Source organism: Mobula hypostoma, chromosome 6 (assembly GCF_963921235.1).
Source record: "Mobula hypostoma chromosome 6, sMobHyp1.1, whole genome shotgun sequence".
NCBI classification, from domain to species: domain Eukaryota; kingdom Metazoa; phylum Chordata; class Chondrichthyes; order Myliobatiformes; family Myliobatidae; genus Mobula; species Mobula hypostoma.
In genome coordinates, this window is record NC_086102.1 from 178,036,001 (window position 1) to 178,052,290 (window position 16,290).

Sequence of the window (16,290 nt, forward strand, 5' to 3'; positions counted from 1 at the left end):
GAGTCTGCTCCTTTATCCTTCTTGAAGGTGAAGATTGCAGATTTGGAAAGTGCTATTGGAATAACATGCTGGTTGTAACCATACATTCTGCAGTCACTGTCCATGGGTTATGGATGTTTTGGCTGGTTAACAGACTTCCAGAGAGAATCGCTGTTTTGTTCTGGATGGCATTAAGCTTCTTGAGACATGGAGAGTATTAGAGTCATAGAAGAGAATAGCACAGGAACAGGCCCTTTGAAAGTATTTAAATTGCCTACTCCCAACTACCCACATTGGGACTGTAGCCCTCCATACCCCTACCTATCCAAACTTCTCTTAAACATTGAAATTGACTTCAATGCACCACTTGTGTTGGTGGCTTATTCCATACTCTTAAGACCCTCTGAGTGGAGAAGTTGCATCTCATGTTCCCCTTAAACTTTCCACCTTTCACCCTTAACCCATGACCTCTGATTGTAATCCCACCCAACCGCAGTGGAAAAAGCTAGCTTGCATTTACCCTATCTATACTCTTCATAATGTTATATACCGCTATCAAATCTCCTCTCAATCTTCTATGTTTTAAAAAATAAAGTCCTAACCTATTCAATTATAACTTTGTATACCTCTATGATATCTCCCCTCAATCTTCTATGTTCTAAATAAAGTCCTAACATATTCAGTCTTTCCTTATAACTCAGGTCCTCCAGACTGGCAACATTCTTATAAATTTTCTCCGCAATCTTTTAATCTTATTTACATCTTTCCATTTTGATAGGTGACCCAAGAATGCACACAATACTTCAACACGAGCTCCTTATACAACTTCAACATAACATCCCATCTCCTGTACTCAATATGCCAAAAGCTTTCTTTACGACCCCAAACATTATGCTGTGAAAAGATTTTTCACAGACACCAGACACTGATCTGTTCTTGTCACCGCAGCACCGACGCAGCTGATCAAGTGAAGTTTTGGTAATCTCTGGCACAGGTCTCATGTCTGTACAGCTTTCAGAACCACTGCTTTGTGCCAATTATATATAATTTTGTGATTATAATTTAAAGTATTTTACACTGGCTACCCTTTGTGACTACTTTCATATTCATTGACCCTCAACAAGCAGGGAATGAAAGATGTTGAAGATGTTGGTATAATGTAGTTCATTAAAAAACTGAGGTCATTAATATTTCATTGCACGTTGACTCCAAGAAAGAATAAAACAAAACTTCATCAAAAAAGATACTTCTTTTAATCACAACATATTTAATTTTCATTCTCATAAAAGATACATTAATATCCTCAGAGAATAAGATGAAACAACTGCAGATGATCATATTTCCTTACAAATCATTTACTCCCCTAGATAAGCAATTTCAATATTTCACAATCATAAGTCTCACTCAGGGAGACACTCCTCATTCTGAAGGTTTATAATCCTGCACCACTCTCCCCCAAATCCTCATACACAAGATACTCATTCCAGTGACACTAACACTCATTCATCACTCAGTTAAACGAGAAGCAGACAAATTTTTGTTGCTCATGACTTGGGTGACTTGGGTAACTTGGGAGTTTATAAGTCTTTTATATAAAACCCCAAGTCTACTATTTTGGGAACAGTGAGCATTATCTTCTGGCTGCAAGTAAGTGAAGCCTGGGTATCCGAGTAGGCGCCACTTTTAGGTCTAATTAACTTCAGTGGCATTAAGTTTTTTAATGGTTTCTAGATCGCATTTTCAGCCTTTGATTGTGCTATATTTAAGTAAGTCACAATACAATTTACAGCATTGAAATATTTTACAAGTATCATGAAAATGCAGACTTTTAAACATTTGTTGCATTGCTAGCAATGAAAGGAAATTAAATCAAAATGACCACGGGGCCAATACATTTCCTTATTCTGATTACAATTTATATAATTGTTAATCAATATTTAGCTTAAAGCAGATGCAAAATGTGTCAATATTCAATTGGCATTAGAGACTCCTATTAGAAATATTATCTGTGGCTTTCAACATACTTGACATAATCAAAATTAGGTAGCCTGAAGGGAACTTCCCTCCATTTTTTATAGGTACTTTTTTCAGAATTCTTCTCATTGATACATACAGCAAAATATCTGATTGACAAGCAAGGTAAATCCACTCCACGATGAACCATCATTGTTCCCCAAGGCTGAAATAAAATAAGCAGAAATACGTTAAGACTTTGTTGAGCAACCAAACAGGTATCAATTAATCTTGTTAAAATCAAATTAAATCTTCATTTACCTGACCACAGCTCCTGCAATAAATCTCTTGATTTGTTTGGTAATCAAGACATTTCTCTTGCAAGGACTGGTTTTCTCGCACTCCATACAAATCTCTGCAATGACAGATGGATAATTAAATTCATATTAAAGACTGAAAGAAATAAATTTTATCACTTTAGTCAAAGCACACAACTTTGCTGACATTACATTAATTGTGCCAAGCAATAAGAGCATTAAAAAGTTTGCTATTAAAATATTTTGTGAAATATTTGACAAAATATTTTAATATCAAACAATAAATAATGAATTTGTCTTCTAAGTCAGTTTGAAGAAGTATATACAGAACACTATTTTTAGCGAGAATTTTATCGTTGCTGAACTGAGGGTTTAAGATTCAAAAATTTCATGACTCACAATGGCTACATTATTATAAAAATGACACCCTGATAAGGATGGTGGGATGGAAATATGTCTCTACCAAAGGAGGTGTAAGGCGCTCCTTCCTCAAAGATCCTGCAGGACACTCTTGGGCAAGGTGTAGCACTTGCTTAGACACCCACACCCCCACCCCCCAAAGCCAGTGCATACATATCACAAGTCCTGGTTATGCAACCACTGATAGGTAGACAATCTCTGAAGAGTATTGCTAATGCCTGGGGTCACCCATCTTGCAAAGATACAGCCCAGATGAAGGCAATGGCAAACCAACTCTGCAAAAAAATTTGCCAAGAACAATCATGGCTATATGACACAGCACATAATCATGATGATGAACCTGATTGACCTTGGTAGGTAACTATTGATTTACATTGAAATTGAACCATATTTCAGAACTTTTACACAGTATAAATAGAATAAGCAAGAAAATCTGAAATTAAACCAGACAAGTATGGAATTACAAACTAGATTTATAAATATATTTAAAGAATAGCCACTGCCAGAATGAAATTTTACATCAAGTATAATATTTAATGAAGGAAAGAATTAAAAAATTGTGTTTGACTTCACAATGGTTTTGAGATAACATATTTAAAATTGAAAATTATACATTCATGGAAAACTATTAAAAGATTTAATAAATCTTACTTGAAGTCATCTGTAACATTCACATGGTGCATGTTTTCAATTACTTGAATATCTTTTCCTGTACAAGCAAGTCTGCTACAGGTACTACAATGGAAAGTCACTTTAGAAGGATCACTTTTTAGTCTTTTTCCCAAATCTTTCCTCTTTTTCATTTTGTGCTCCATTATGTTCTGCAATTGCTTTTCTTCTATCTAATGATTAGTAAAGAAAAACATTGTTATGTAGTACATAAACTGTTTTAAAAATTTGTTGTGCAATTCTTCATCTGAATTTGTTCCAATTAAATTATTGACTATTCCAACGTGAAGCTGAGCTTGAATCGAAACTTGACATGATGGTTAAACTGGATATGAACTGATTCCAGTACACTATTATTCTTGACTGTAATGAAAAATGTTAAGGTGTTTCAGAACAATATTTGAAATTGGCCCCAATTATGACTGTGTGACTAAGCACAGCTCCAATGCCATATTTAAGCTTGCTGACTGTCAAAAGCGGTGATGAATCAGCACCTAGGAGGAGGACTGAAAATCTGGCTGAGTGGTATCATAACAACAACCTCTCACTCAATGTCAACAAGACCAAGGGGCTGATTATTGACTTCAGGAGGAGGAAACCAGAGGCCTCATCGGGGATCATGTTAAATCCCCTATCATCGGGGATCTGATGTTAAATCAGAATCAGATTTAACATTACCAGCATACGCCCTGAAATTTGATCACTTTGCGGCAGCAATACAATGCAATACATGGTAAATATATTAAGAAACTGAATTATAGTACTGTATGTATATTAAATGGTTACGTTACAATAAGAAGTGCAAAAACAGAAATAGAAAGTAGTGATGTAGTGTTCATGCATTCAATGTCCATTTAGAAATCATATGGCAGAGGGGCAGAAGCTGTTCTGAGTTGCTAAGCGTGTGCCTTCAGGCTTCCTGATGGTAACAATGAGAATAGGTAATGACCTGGGTGGTGGCAGTACTTAACCAAGGATGCTGCTTTCCTGAGGCACTGCTCCTTGACCAATCCTGAGCAATTTGCACCTATATTCAGATCCATACACAGGCAGAATAAGAAGCCTAGAAGTTGTAATGTGGCCTGAAAATGTGTATAAATGCTGTATTTAAGCCTCCAAGTGGCACTATTGTGTCAAACACACTCCCAAGTCACTGAATATGGTAGAAAAGGCCATGCATGAGAAAACCTGCACAAGGAGCTTTCTGCCATCAGGGACTGCAAAAGAAGCAGGTTGAGCAGTTCTCTGGAAGGGAAATTGGGTGATCAGGTGCGGAGCAGACATCAGGGAGGAGATGGGGAGGGTGATCTTTTTAAACAATATTCAAACCACACCACAAGCTCCCTGGCGGTGGCCTAAAAGTTGCCCCTTTTAAAAAACAATGAATAGACCTTAACCCTGTTGTCGCATTATGCAAAGCTCATGCTGCTTACAGGCAATACCTGATGGTTCAATATTGTACAATTGATGTTACAATAGTCACTGCATATTTGATATCTATATATAATCTTCCATCCATACACAGGGAAGGGGAAGAATCCAAAAGTGTGGATGCATTCTTTCATATGCAATGCTAGGATATTCTTACGTCACTATATTCGTGCCAAAAAAAAGCATATTCCAGAGCATAGTAAAATTTCTGTTTAAAACCCAATGACAGATATAATGTTGACAAACTGAGTCTTCAAATCAAAACAAAATGCACCTAGATTAGATGGAAAGAGTTTATGAAATATTTTGCTCATCAGCATTTGACAGACTAGAAGAAATCAATGAAGAATGCAATGATTTTTTTTTTAATACTTTTGGTTACAGTGCAGACAGGAACGGGAAAAGATAGTAATGTTGTTATTCTGGTGTAACATATGTCATTTTGACCGAAGTATTGATGTGCTAAGCAGAAAGGTCAAATATTGTCCACTTTTAGCTGCACTTGGCAGCACGGGAGGTCGTTCCTGCCTGTGGCCATCGAACATGCAGCTCCTCCTGTGGAGGGTCAGACACCCTGAGCCAATAGACTGGTCCTGGACTTATTTTCCATCTGGCATAGTTTGCATTTTGGTGTTTGATTGTTGGGGTTTTTTGTATTGCTATATTTACGCTCTATTCTTGGTTGGTGCGGCTGTAACGAATCCAAATTTCCGTCGGGATTAATAAAGTATATCTATCTATCTATCTATATTCTCCATCTTATCTGCCTTGATATTAAACTGGTCTTTGAAGTCAAAAGTAATGTTTGAAACCATAAAGATTATTGACTGCCGACTGCCACGTCAGCTGAGCATTTTTCTGGAAGTAAAAGTGAGGTTGAACCCTAAGCAAAGAAGTCAGTCATAAAATGTAGGTGGAGAAAGCAGCCAAAACACCTATTTATGTATGGTTGTTGTTTCTGCAGCTGAGGATTAAATCACGAGTTACAATGTTCTGATTATTTTACAAATAACTGATTTACAGTTGATGCCTGTGGGATGTTATTCTGTTCCCTAGCCTTTTTCTATGTTGACATTCATTAAATATGCCTGGTTTCAACCACTAGATGCTTTGAATGTTTTTGAGAAATTTGAATTACGATATAAAACAATAATTTCTACAAAGTGATTAAATCCACAATTTACAACAATACAGATGAATTTTCACAGGAAACGTGGAGAAGTGATGGACTATTCTTCCTCTAATGTAACACTGGGTGAACACTCCAAAAATGTAACTCAATTGCATAAAGTCACCGCCTCCTTGGTAGTGCTGTGTACATGCTGTACGATAGAAGTGGGGCAATGTACACTGCTTTTGAAGTTTAGATCAATGTGGTTGACTGTCAGACAATTATTTTGTGACCGCATTTGGGCACATTTTAAACTATGTTTTCCGGGTTATTTTACAAATTTCACTAATGGCAAATTTAAAAAATAAATTTGATTAAAACTATAAAACTATGCATCTGAAAACAAAAAACACCAAATCAATTCACAGAAAATGGTGGAGGAACTCAGCAGGTTAGGCAGCATCTTTGGAAATGAATAAACAGTCGGTGTTTTGGGCCAAGACCCTTTTTCAGCACTGAAAACTAAGAGGGAAGATGCCAGAATAAAAAGGTGGGGGGGGGGGGTGGTGAAGAACACTAGCAGGATGTTGATGGGTGAAGCCAGGTGGGTTGGAAAGATAAAGGGATGAAGAATAAAGACTCTGAAAGGCACGGAAAATGGACCATAGAAGAAAGGGAAGAGGAGGAGACCCGGGGGAGGTAATAGGCATGTGAGAAAAGGTCAAAGGTCAAAGGCCAGAGTGGGGAATAGAAGAAGAGGGGAGGAGAGGTAAGTTTTTTTTGCCAGAAGATGAAATTCATATCAAGCCAGCAGATTGGAAGCTACCCAGACGGATTATAAGGTGTTGCTCCTCTACCTTGATTAATACCAAATGCTGTTCCATTGAATATTTCTTTTATATTTACCTGCTTCTTGTATTCCTCTTCTGGCATTTCTTGCACTTTCTGAATCGCTTCATACATCATGGATTCACGGAAAACGTTTATATGTTCACGTTCAAGAACTCCTGATCCCTCACGTGCTACAAGCGCATAAGTACTGTCATCTGATCGAGCCCTGCCACGAGCCTTTAAACAAGCAACAGGGTAAATCAAAATATTGAATATGATTACTGCCATTCAGAGGGATATTAAATCAGAATCAGAATCAGAACCCTTTATTATTGCCAAGTATGCGGACACATGCAGGGAATTTGATGCCGGTTTCCCTGAGTTCTCACTGTACAGAATCAAAAAGCAAACAATAGTGCAAATAATACTATATACAATGAGGTATACGTGTGTATGTACAGGTGGACTTGGTTTACAATAGACTAAAATTCAAGTGTTCATAAGACTGATGGCATACGGAAAGAAACTGTTCTTGTACCTATTTGTCCTAGCATACAGTTGTCCAAAGCGCCTGTCAGAAGGAAGGAGTTGGAACAGGTGATGTCCAGGGTGTGATGGATCTACAATGATGCTGCTTGCTCGCTTCCTGACTCTAGATGCATATAAGTCCTGGATCGAGAGCAGCTTCACACCAATAATCCTTTCCGCAGCCCTGATGGTTCTTTGGAGTCTATTCTTGTCTTGTTTGGTAGCTGATCCAAGCCAGACAGTGATGGACGAACAGAGAACAGACTGGATTATTCCTGAATAGAATTGAATCAGCAGCTCCTGAGGCAGGTTGTACTTCCTGAGTTGACGTAGGAATTACAACCTCTGCTGAATAAGCTGGAGCAGACTCAAATGGCCTAATTCTGCTTCGAGGTCTTACAGTCTAACTCCAAGATTATTTTTCTCTATGAACAGCAAAGTTGCTTTGAGAATTACTGAAGGATCAACCTTGGTATTTACTTCAAATAATAATTCTGTAAGTAGCCAATTTAAATGTAGAGCATCAAAGTAACAGTTTAGTGAGAAAAGTGGCTTTGGGTTTGCCCACTCTCACCTGTTGAGAATGCAGCGTTAAGTACAACAAAATGTGATCAATCTTTATATCGCAGGCTGGATCTGTTTTGAAAGATGTGGTTAAAAGGCCTGATTCTTCCAGGAAATGGAAATCTCTTAAATGAAAATGGATGCTTTGTGATATGAAAACAACTCTAGGGTTGTCATGTTAGACAGGAAACATCTAGAACAACAGGATGGCCTGTCTGAACTCCTCCCCGAGCGCACAATTGTTGGTAGCTCCAACCATATTTGAAGCCTGTTAAACTTATTAACAGTTAGGCCTTCAGAATGTCAACCAATTATCAATATCTGCTAGCTGTTCTAAAGTTGAAAGCTACTCTATTATTTCTACTTCTTACAATCATTCTCAAGAGATAGTTTGAAATATCTAAAGTAAAATGGATAATTTGTTTGATGCAAGATTGACTCCAATGAACTTATCAAGAAAAAAAAAATCTTTATTTCAGATTATTTGGGCTCAGACCCATCTAATAATGACCTTGGGCCTCATTATCAAACATGTGTGTGTGCATTACAATAAATGGCTTCTCTAGAAAATGTATTGACTGCAGGTTGCTTTGAAGGAGTTTCACACTGCTTTTCAAGTAGATTCTTGTGTTCCTTATTCTACAGTTAGCCCACTTTCATCTGTTGAGAACACAGTGGAAGTATAACAAAATGTGATCAGTCATTGCCAAATGTTGAGAGTAGTTCTGGGGTGGCGGGGTGGAGCTATGGCTCTAGTAAAGGATGTGTAAGGCATTCCTTCCCTCCGCTAGCCTGCAGGACACCCTTGGGTAAGGTGGAGCACCTTCTTACCCCCTGATTAGGGTCACGTGAAGCCATGGGAATAGGTGGTGGATGATCGTATGAGCAGCTGGTGCATGTCGCAAGTCCTGGTTATGCGACCACAGACGCTAGGCAGACAACTTCTGAAGAGTATTGATAATGGCTGGGGTCACCCGTCTTGTAAAGACACCGTCCAGCAGGTAGTGATGGCAAAGCAATTCTGTAGAACTTGCCTAGAATAATCAAGATCAAGGCCATGGTTGCCTACATCATATGAAATGCCACACGATGATGAGGGTGACTGGGGAGCAGTTCAGCTAGTAATCATGTTGTTTTCTTTTGCAGCCAGATCCACAGGTGGGGTGGGAAGGGCAAGGCAGACGTGAGTTGCAGGTACTGCTGAGCTCGGTTGAGGTGGGGTAATGTTCAAAACAACTTAAATGGTCATTTCATCAAATCAGTCATATGTTGTTTTTAAAGTCGAAATCAGTGAATCAAGCAATATGGTAGCGTCATGGTCAGCACAACGCTTTACGGTACCAGCCACCTGTGTTCATTTCCTGCCGCTGCCAGTAAGGAGTTTATACGTTCACTGTGCCACGTGGGTTTCCCCTGGGTGCTCCAGTTTCCCTCCGTAACCCAAAGATGTACTGGTTGGTAGGTTAATTGGTCATTGTAAATTGTCCTGTGATTAGGCTAGGGTTAAATCGGGGGTTCCTGGGTGGTGTGGCTCGAAGCGCCGGAACTGCCTATTCTATGCTGTATCTCAACAAATAAATAATGAGGGGATTTAATGAGGTTCAGAACTAAGCCAGATCTAATATTCAGGATAGGGGAAGCAATGAAAGCACCTGATTAATCTGGAGTGAAGAACATATTGTGAAATGTTAATTAAACAGAAAGGTTTGAATTGGACAATATTCCGGAGATAAAAATTCTCCTGTGTTGAAAATGACATAAGATCTTTAAAGAAGGTTAATGTCAATATAATAGTCAGGTTGAAAATGACGCAGAACTGCATAGACAAGAGAGAAAAGATAGCGAATTTGTTTTCTCAACACTGAGAAGGAGAAGGCTATGACTCATCTTAGATTGCAAGGTAATGGATTAGCTCAAAGGAATCAAGAAGGGAAAAAGCTAGACATCACGAGCATTTATGTGTAAAATGACCCCATAGATGTTACTAACAGCGAAGGGCAGCATTGAATATCTGGGGAGGGGAATAAAAATGGTTTCTTGGGGGATTCCAGAGGTGAAAGTAAAAAGGTGGAAAAAGTGCACTGCCTTTACTTGTAATCCATACTGGAGGTTCCTCATGCTGTGTGCTGCAGGAATAGAGATGGGCTAGGATGTTGTGATCCATTTTGTTAAAGTGCTGAGGTCAAGAAAGGTCCTTAATTGTCTTGCCTAACACTTGGAATATCTGTAGTCTCTACATCCACAGAATGGTTACAAAGACACAAATTCAAAGAAAAAAGCTCCAAGATTTTTTAAAAGTCTATTAAGTTTTAATCAGAATATTAGGTAATTCAGATTTTTTTCTTTTACTAAGTTATTGCACTATTGGAACATGTCAATGGTGTAAACTGGGCAAAGTAACTTCTAATGCTGGGCATTTTAATTTGCCCATGAAGCAGCTGGACATCCAGTAATCGGTAGAGAGAAGCTTTTCCTAATTTACCACAATTTTGAATTGAATCCCTCTAATTACAACATTTTAATATTTTATTTAATTTACCACCTTGCCCTTTTGTGTGTGAGTATTAATATAATAATGTATACCATCTAATTATTTTTTTTCTCAATGATGATACATCCACCAGTTTTGGATGGGTTTTAACCAGATCCCGGAAGAAAAATGTGCAGACTCACACCCTATGCACTAACCAGCTTCCCCATTTATTTAACTCTTAACAAAAATTGTATTTGTTATCACTGAGTCAAATAATATACATTTTTAAATACTAAAACCGGATGACTACGCTTATACTTTGTGCACTATACTTACTTGGACCATGGCAATCTCATTAGTGACGAGGCCATAGCGAATTACAAAGTTACATTCCTTGATATCCAGACCTTCTTCTGCAACAGTTGTTGCAATCAGAAGGTTTATTTCTCCATCACGGAATTTACTGAGCACCTCCTTCTGTTCATTCTATTTAAAGTGCAAAGTTAAATGAAAAAAAAAATTAGAAATGGACAATACATTGACACATGACAAAAATTCAGGGAGTTACTTGTCTATAGAGTCCATGTTAAATTATTTAAACGGCTTACTCCCATCGACCTGCACCAACACCACACCCCCCCACCCCCACACCTACGTACCTATCCAAACCTCCCTTACCCATTGAGATCGAGCTCACATGCACCACTTGCGCTGGCAGCTCATTCCACACTCTGAGTGAAGTTTCCCCCTCATGTTCCTCTTTAACTTTTCACCCTTCACCCTTAACCCATAACCCACAAAATCAGTTGCCCAGATGATCATTCCTATTCAGGGCGCTGTTAACTTCCTTTGATAATCATTGGATTGAAGTCAATGGGATTAATTCAAGAGGCAGTGTACAATGGACTGAAGTCAAAACAATTTTTCTTCAATATCTGAATCATTTAACTGGTTTTGACAGTTATAGAGCAATACAGCACAGATACAAGTCCATACCAAAGTATCTAGTCTCAATTTCCTGCATTTGGCCCATAGCTCTCTAACCCCCAACTCTGCATGCACCTATCCAACTGGTTCTGAATCAGAAACAGAAAAAGGTTTAATTACCACTGACAGAGGTTGTAAGACTTTTTGTGACAGTACAGTGCAAGACATTACTAAGTTAGTATAACTTGCAATAAAAAGTATAATGAAGAAATAGAGCAGAAGAGGAACTGCAAGGTAATGTACATTTCTTCATGGACTGTTCAGTAATATGATGGTGGAGAGGAAAAAGCTGTTCCTAAGACATTGAGTGTGGGTCCTTATGCTCCTGTACCTCCTCCCTGACGGTAGCAATGAGAAATGGGCTACCTCCCAGATGGTGAGGATCCTTAATAATGGATGCCACCATCTTGAATCACCCCTTATGCTTATGCCTGTGATGGAGCTGGCTGAGACTGCAGCCCTTTGCAGCCTCTTTGCATCTTGTGCATTGAAGATATCATACCAAGTGGCATGATATTATTGTACTTGAGTCAACCACTTCCTCTAGCAACTCATTCCATATACTCACCATCCTCTGCATTAAAAAGAAGGAGCTCTTCAATTCCCTTTCAAATTTTTCCCCTCTCACCCTAAATCTCACCTGGGGTAAGACTATCACCACCTACCTTATCTACCCCCCCCCCCATAATTTTATAAACTTGGTAAGGTTGCCCCTCATTCTCCTATGCTACATGGAAAAATGACCTAGTCTGGCCAACCCCTCTCATCTGGACGTCATCCTTGCAAATCCTTTTCTGCACTCTATCAGGTTTAAACACGTTTTACCCATGGTTAAGCCATATTCTGGAGTTATGGAATATTAATTTCAACAGCAAACAATCTTCAAATCTGAATGTGGTTTGTAGATTGAAGTTAAAATGCTGCTCAGAACAATGGTGTTCCTGGAGCTGTGGACTGGGGTTGATTGCAAACCAGGAAACACTCCATTGACTTGAAGTGTCTGCTTATACATGAAAGCAGCTCAGAGTCCGTGGCAATTAACATTCATTTTGGGTGTCTGGAGTGTTGGTGTGAAGCTCTAAGTGTTTGAAAATTATATGCAATTCAGAGGAAGCATTGTAGATACATTGTAACTATAGAATTGTCCTGCTGTTGCCTTTGATCTTTAACATATAAGAATGTGATGTAATATTGGATCATATTCCAGATCAGGTTTACTAATCGCTGACATATTTGTGAAATTTGATGATTAATACTGAGGGGATAATGGGGTTGAACATCAAGCTTTAATCGATAAATAGCAGCTTGATAAATATCTTGCTGTTGTCCAGGTGCTCCAAAGCTGAACAGAGGCGCAGTGAGATTGCATCCACTGCAGAGTTATTATGATGTTAAGCAAATTCATAGTATCCTGGTTATCTTCAAGGAGCAGAACCTCAGAAAGGCGGCATCCATCATTAAGAACAACCACCGACCAGGACATGCCCTCTTCTCATTGTTACCATCAGAAATGAGGTACAGACGTCTAAAGACACACACTCAATGATTCAGGAACAGCCTTTTCCCCTCTGCCATCTGATTTCTGAATGGACATTGAACACATGAACACTACCTCACTACTTTTTTAATTTCCTATATTTTCACTGCTTATTTAATTTTCCTGTATTTAAAAAAAAAAATATATATATATATATATAAAATATCAATCCTCCTGGGAGGGGGGAGAAGATGGTGGCGCGACGGCAGCGCGCGCGGCCACTTCGGTGATGATATCTGTTATCTGTCAAGTAGGGGACGATGCACAATTCTGATTTGATGGAGACAGACGTGAGAGCACGGAGGAACATCTGGAAACATCTGAAATGCCCGCTTCGCTGCTGCTGCTACTGTGTGGTAACCGGAATCTCCGGAGCTGAAGGCCCCGAAATCCTCGGCTTTGCGTGATTCAGCGGCCGGGGAGAGGTCGATGGCACTCGGCAGAGGATGGCGCTTGGGAGGCCGTATCAGAGAGGCTGGTCGGAAGCTCGGAGTTTTTGGATGGATGGACTCAGTGTCGGCTGTGGTCAGCTGCTTCCAAGGTATCGGCAAGTTGACGGTGCCTGGAGGTTTATGGCAGGGAGTTTCTCCCTTTTGGCGCCTGCTATCGGGGACTCGGGAGTCGATCGATTCGGGACTTTGAGACATTTTTTTTTACTGTGCCCATGGTCTGTTCATCATCAAATTGTGGTATTGCTTTGCACTGCTGTAACTATATGTTATAATTAGGTGGTTCTGTCAGTGTTAGTCTTTGGTCCATCCTGTTTTCTGTGATATCACTCCAGAGAAACATTGTATCATTTCTTAATGCATGTATGTATTTCTAACTGACAATAAAAGAGGACTGAGTGTTCTCATAATCTAATCTAATATACTTATTTTCTTTCTTCTATTATTATGTATTGCTTTGTACAGCTGCTGCTAAATTAACATGATTCCGATTCTGATTGCAGCAGGTTGAGACTTTACTATCAATATTTGTTCTTTAAATTTCTGTAAGGTGGAGCTGACAGCTGAGCTATGTTAAAGGCATAATATTTGTAATACTCGTAAAGGCACAAGTTGTTGAAGCTGAATCATTGCGAAGAAACAAATACAATAATGAATCAAAAGTATACCTGAGTCATGTGCTTGAACTGACTGTTACTGCCAGCTCCGGTTAAGTAATGTGCCTTAATTCCAACATCCTTAAATTTCTCATTCTCTTCAATCCACTCATGCAGAGCATGTGCATTTTGACGAGTCTTTGTAAATACGATGCCTCTCGAATTTCGGTTTTTAGTGAATTCCTGAAGTATAGATGTTCGTAGTTTTGTCAGATTTCCATTTTCATACTGAGGCATTCCAGCAAGATTCTGAAGTTTGGCTTGTTGATCTGAAAAGGGTAATTAAAGAAAAAATCTATCATGTTAGACCACCCACATCTGCTTTCAGATTTTGGACAATGCCCTAAAGTGAGTGAAACTCTTTATTATCATAAAATATACCCTTCAATGTGCTGATATGTAACATTATTAACGTAGGGTATACAATGACACAAGAGTCAACTACAGCAAAGGCTAGGAATATGAAATAAAAACAGAATCTTAGGAGAATCCAGAGATTAAAGTTAATACTACCATTCTTTTAAGCATATTGTAAAAGCTTGCACTTGGGCAAGCAGAACATATCTTCAGAAGTTTTCAGGTGATACAAGACACGCAAAACAGATTTACAGAGGATAATCATGGAAATGGAATTAGTTGGTTAGCTGTATTGGTATATGCTAAAAGCACTCTTTATATGTTGTATCACACTCTGATTCTCATGTAAATCTTGCCTCTTCATGTTATAATCATAAGTTGTATAAGCTGTTGGCGAGGCCTAAGACCATAAGATACAGAAGCAGAATTAGGCCAATCGGCCCACTGAGTCTGCTCCACCATTTCATCATGGCTGATCCATTTTCCCTCAGCACCAATTTCCTGCCTTCTACCCATATCCCTTCATGCCTTGACCAATCAAGAATATATCAATCTCTGCCTTAAATAAACCCAATAATTTTGCCTCCACAGCTGCCTCGACCAATGAATTCTACAGATTCACCACTCGGCTATAGAAACTCCTCCTCATCTCTGTTCTAAAAGGATGCCCATCTATTTTGAGACTGTGTATTCCGGTACTAGACTTGCCTACCATAGGAAGCATCCTCTCCACATCCATTCTATCATGGCCTTTCAACATTTGATAGGTTTCAATTGGGTCATCCCTTATTCTTCTGAGTTCCAATGAATACAGGCACAGAGCCATAGAATGTTCTTCATATGACAACCCATTCAAACCTGGAATCATCCTCGCGAACCTCCTTTGAACTCTCTCCAGTGTCAGTACATCCTTCTCAAGGGGCCAAAAACTGATCACAATACTCCAAAGTTAATTTGCGGTACTGTGTGCAGTTTTGGTCACCTATGTATAGGAAAAAATGTAAATAAGGTTGAAAGAATACAGAGAAAATTTACAAGGATGTTGCTAAGTCTGGAGGACCTGCCTTATAAGGAAAGATTGACTAGGTTAGGACTTTATTCCTTGGAACATAAAAGACTGAGAGGAGATCTGATAGAGGTGTACAAAATTATGAGGGGTATAGATAGGGTAAATGCAAGCAAGCACTGAGATTGGGTGGGAATACAACTGGAGGTCATGAATTAAGAGTGAAAGGTGAAAAGTTTAAGGGAAAACATCTTCACTCAGAGGGTCTTGAGTGTGTGAAATGAGCTGCCAGTGAAAGTGGTGCACGCGAGCTCAATTTCAACATTTAAGAGAAGATTGATGTTTGGTACGGGTACGGAAGGCTATACTCCCGGAGTAGGCAGCTTAAATGGTTTGGTATGGTCAAGATGGGCCAAAGGGTCGGTTTCTGCGCTGAACTTGCTATGACTCTAAGAATCCTCTCAGAGTGTGTTATAATGACAAGCAACTTGAGACAGTTAATAGCAAGCATTGGAAATAAAGGGGCAGTTACCTCTGAATGATCTCTACCATTTCCTGAGGTTATTTGGTACACTGGGATTTATAAAGGAAAATAAAACAATATTCTGCCTTCTTTCTCATAAATACAGCTGGGGAGATGACTGAAGATGGTGAATTACTGTATGATAAGTTTACGTAAAGTTGTGAACACTAATCAGTCAGTGTACAACACAGGAGACTGCAGATGCTGGAAGCTGGAGAAAAACAATTTGCTGGAGAACTCAGGAAATCATCAAGCAGCATCTGCTGGTGAAAAGGAACTGCTGACTTTGCAGGTCAAAACACTGTATCAGAACTAAGAATGGAGAGGCCTTGTCCTTTCACACTGTGCCTGTTCTGCTATTTCTGATCTTCTCATCTTTCCACTCTCAGCACTGATACAAACTTCTGACCCAAACATGAAATGTTCAGTCTACTGAGTTCCTGCAGCAGATGAGATCCACAACTTTTAGGGCATGTTTTGTCCAAAATGAATGTTTTGA

The 16,290-nt window shown here is 39.1% G+C and overlaps 1 protein-coding gene across 1 annotated transcript in view; it reads right to left on the reverse strand.

Annotated features, from left to right (window-relative positions):
- Window positions 1–1,231: 1,231 nt before the first annotated feature.
- Window positions 1,232–16,290, reverse strand: part of ifih1 (interferon induced with helicase C domain 1) — a 127,775-nt gene continuing 112,716 nt past the window's right edge. The window contains exons 11-16 of the mRNA XM_063052333.1: window positions 13,918–14,174; window positions 10,613–10,762; window positions 6,787–6,948; window positions 3,321–3,511; window positions 2,254–2,347; window positions 1,232–2,158 (exon numbers count right to left, since the gene is read on the reverse strand). Coding sequence (XP_062908403.1) covers window positions 1,982–2,158; window positions 2,254–2,347; window positions 3,321–3,511; window positions 6,787–6,948; window positions 10,613–10,762; window positions 13,918–14,174 — 1,031 coding nt within the window. The 3' untranslated portion in view covers window positions 1,232–1,981. The remainder of the gene's footprint in view (window positions 2,159–2,253; window positions 2,348–3,320; window positions 3,512–6,786; window positions 6,949–10,612; window positions 10,763–13,917; window positions 14,175–16,290) is intronic.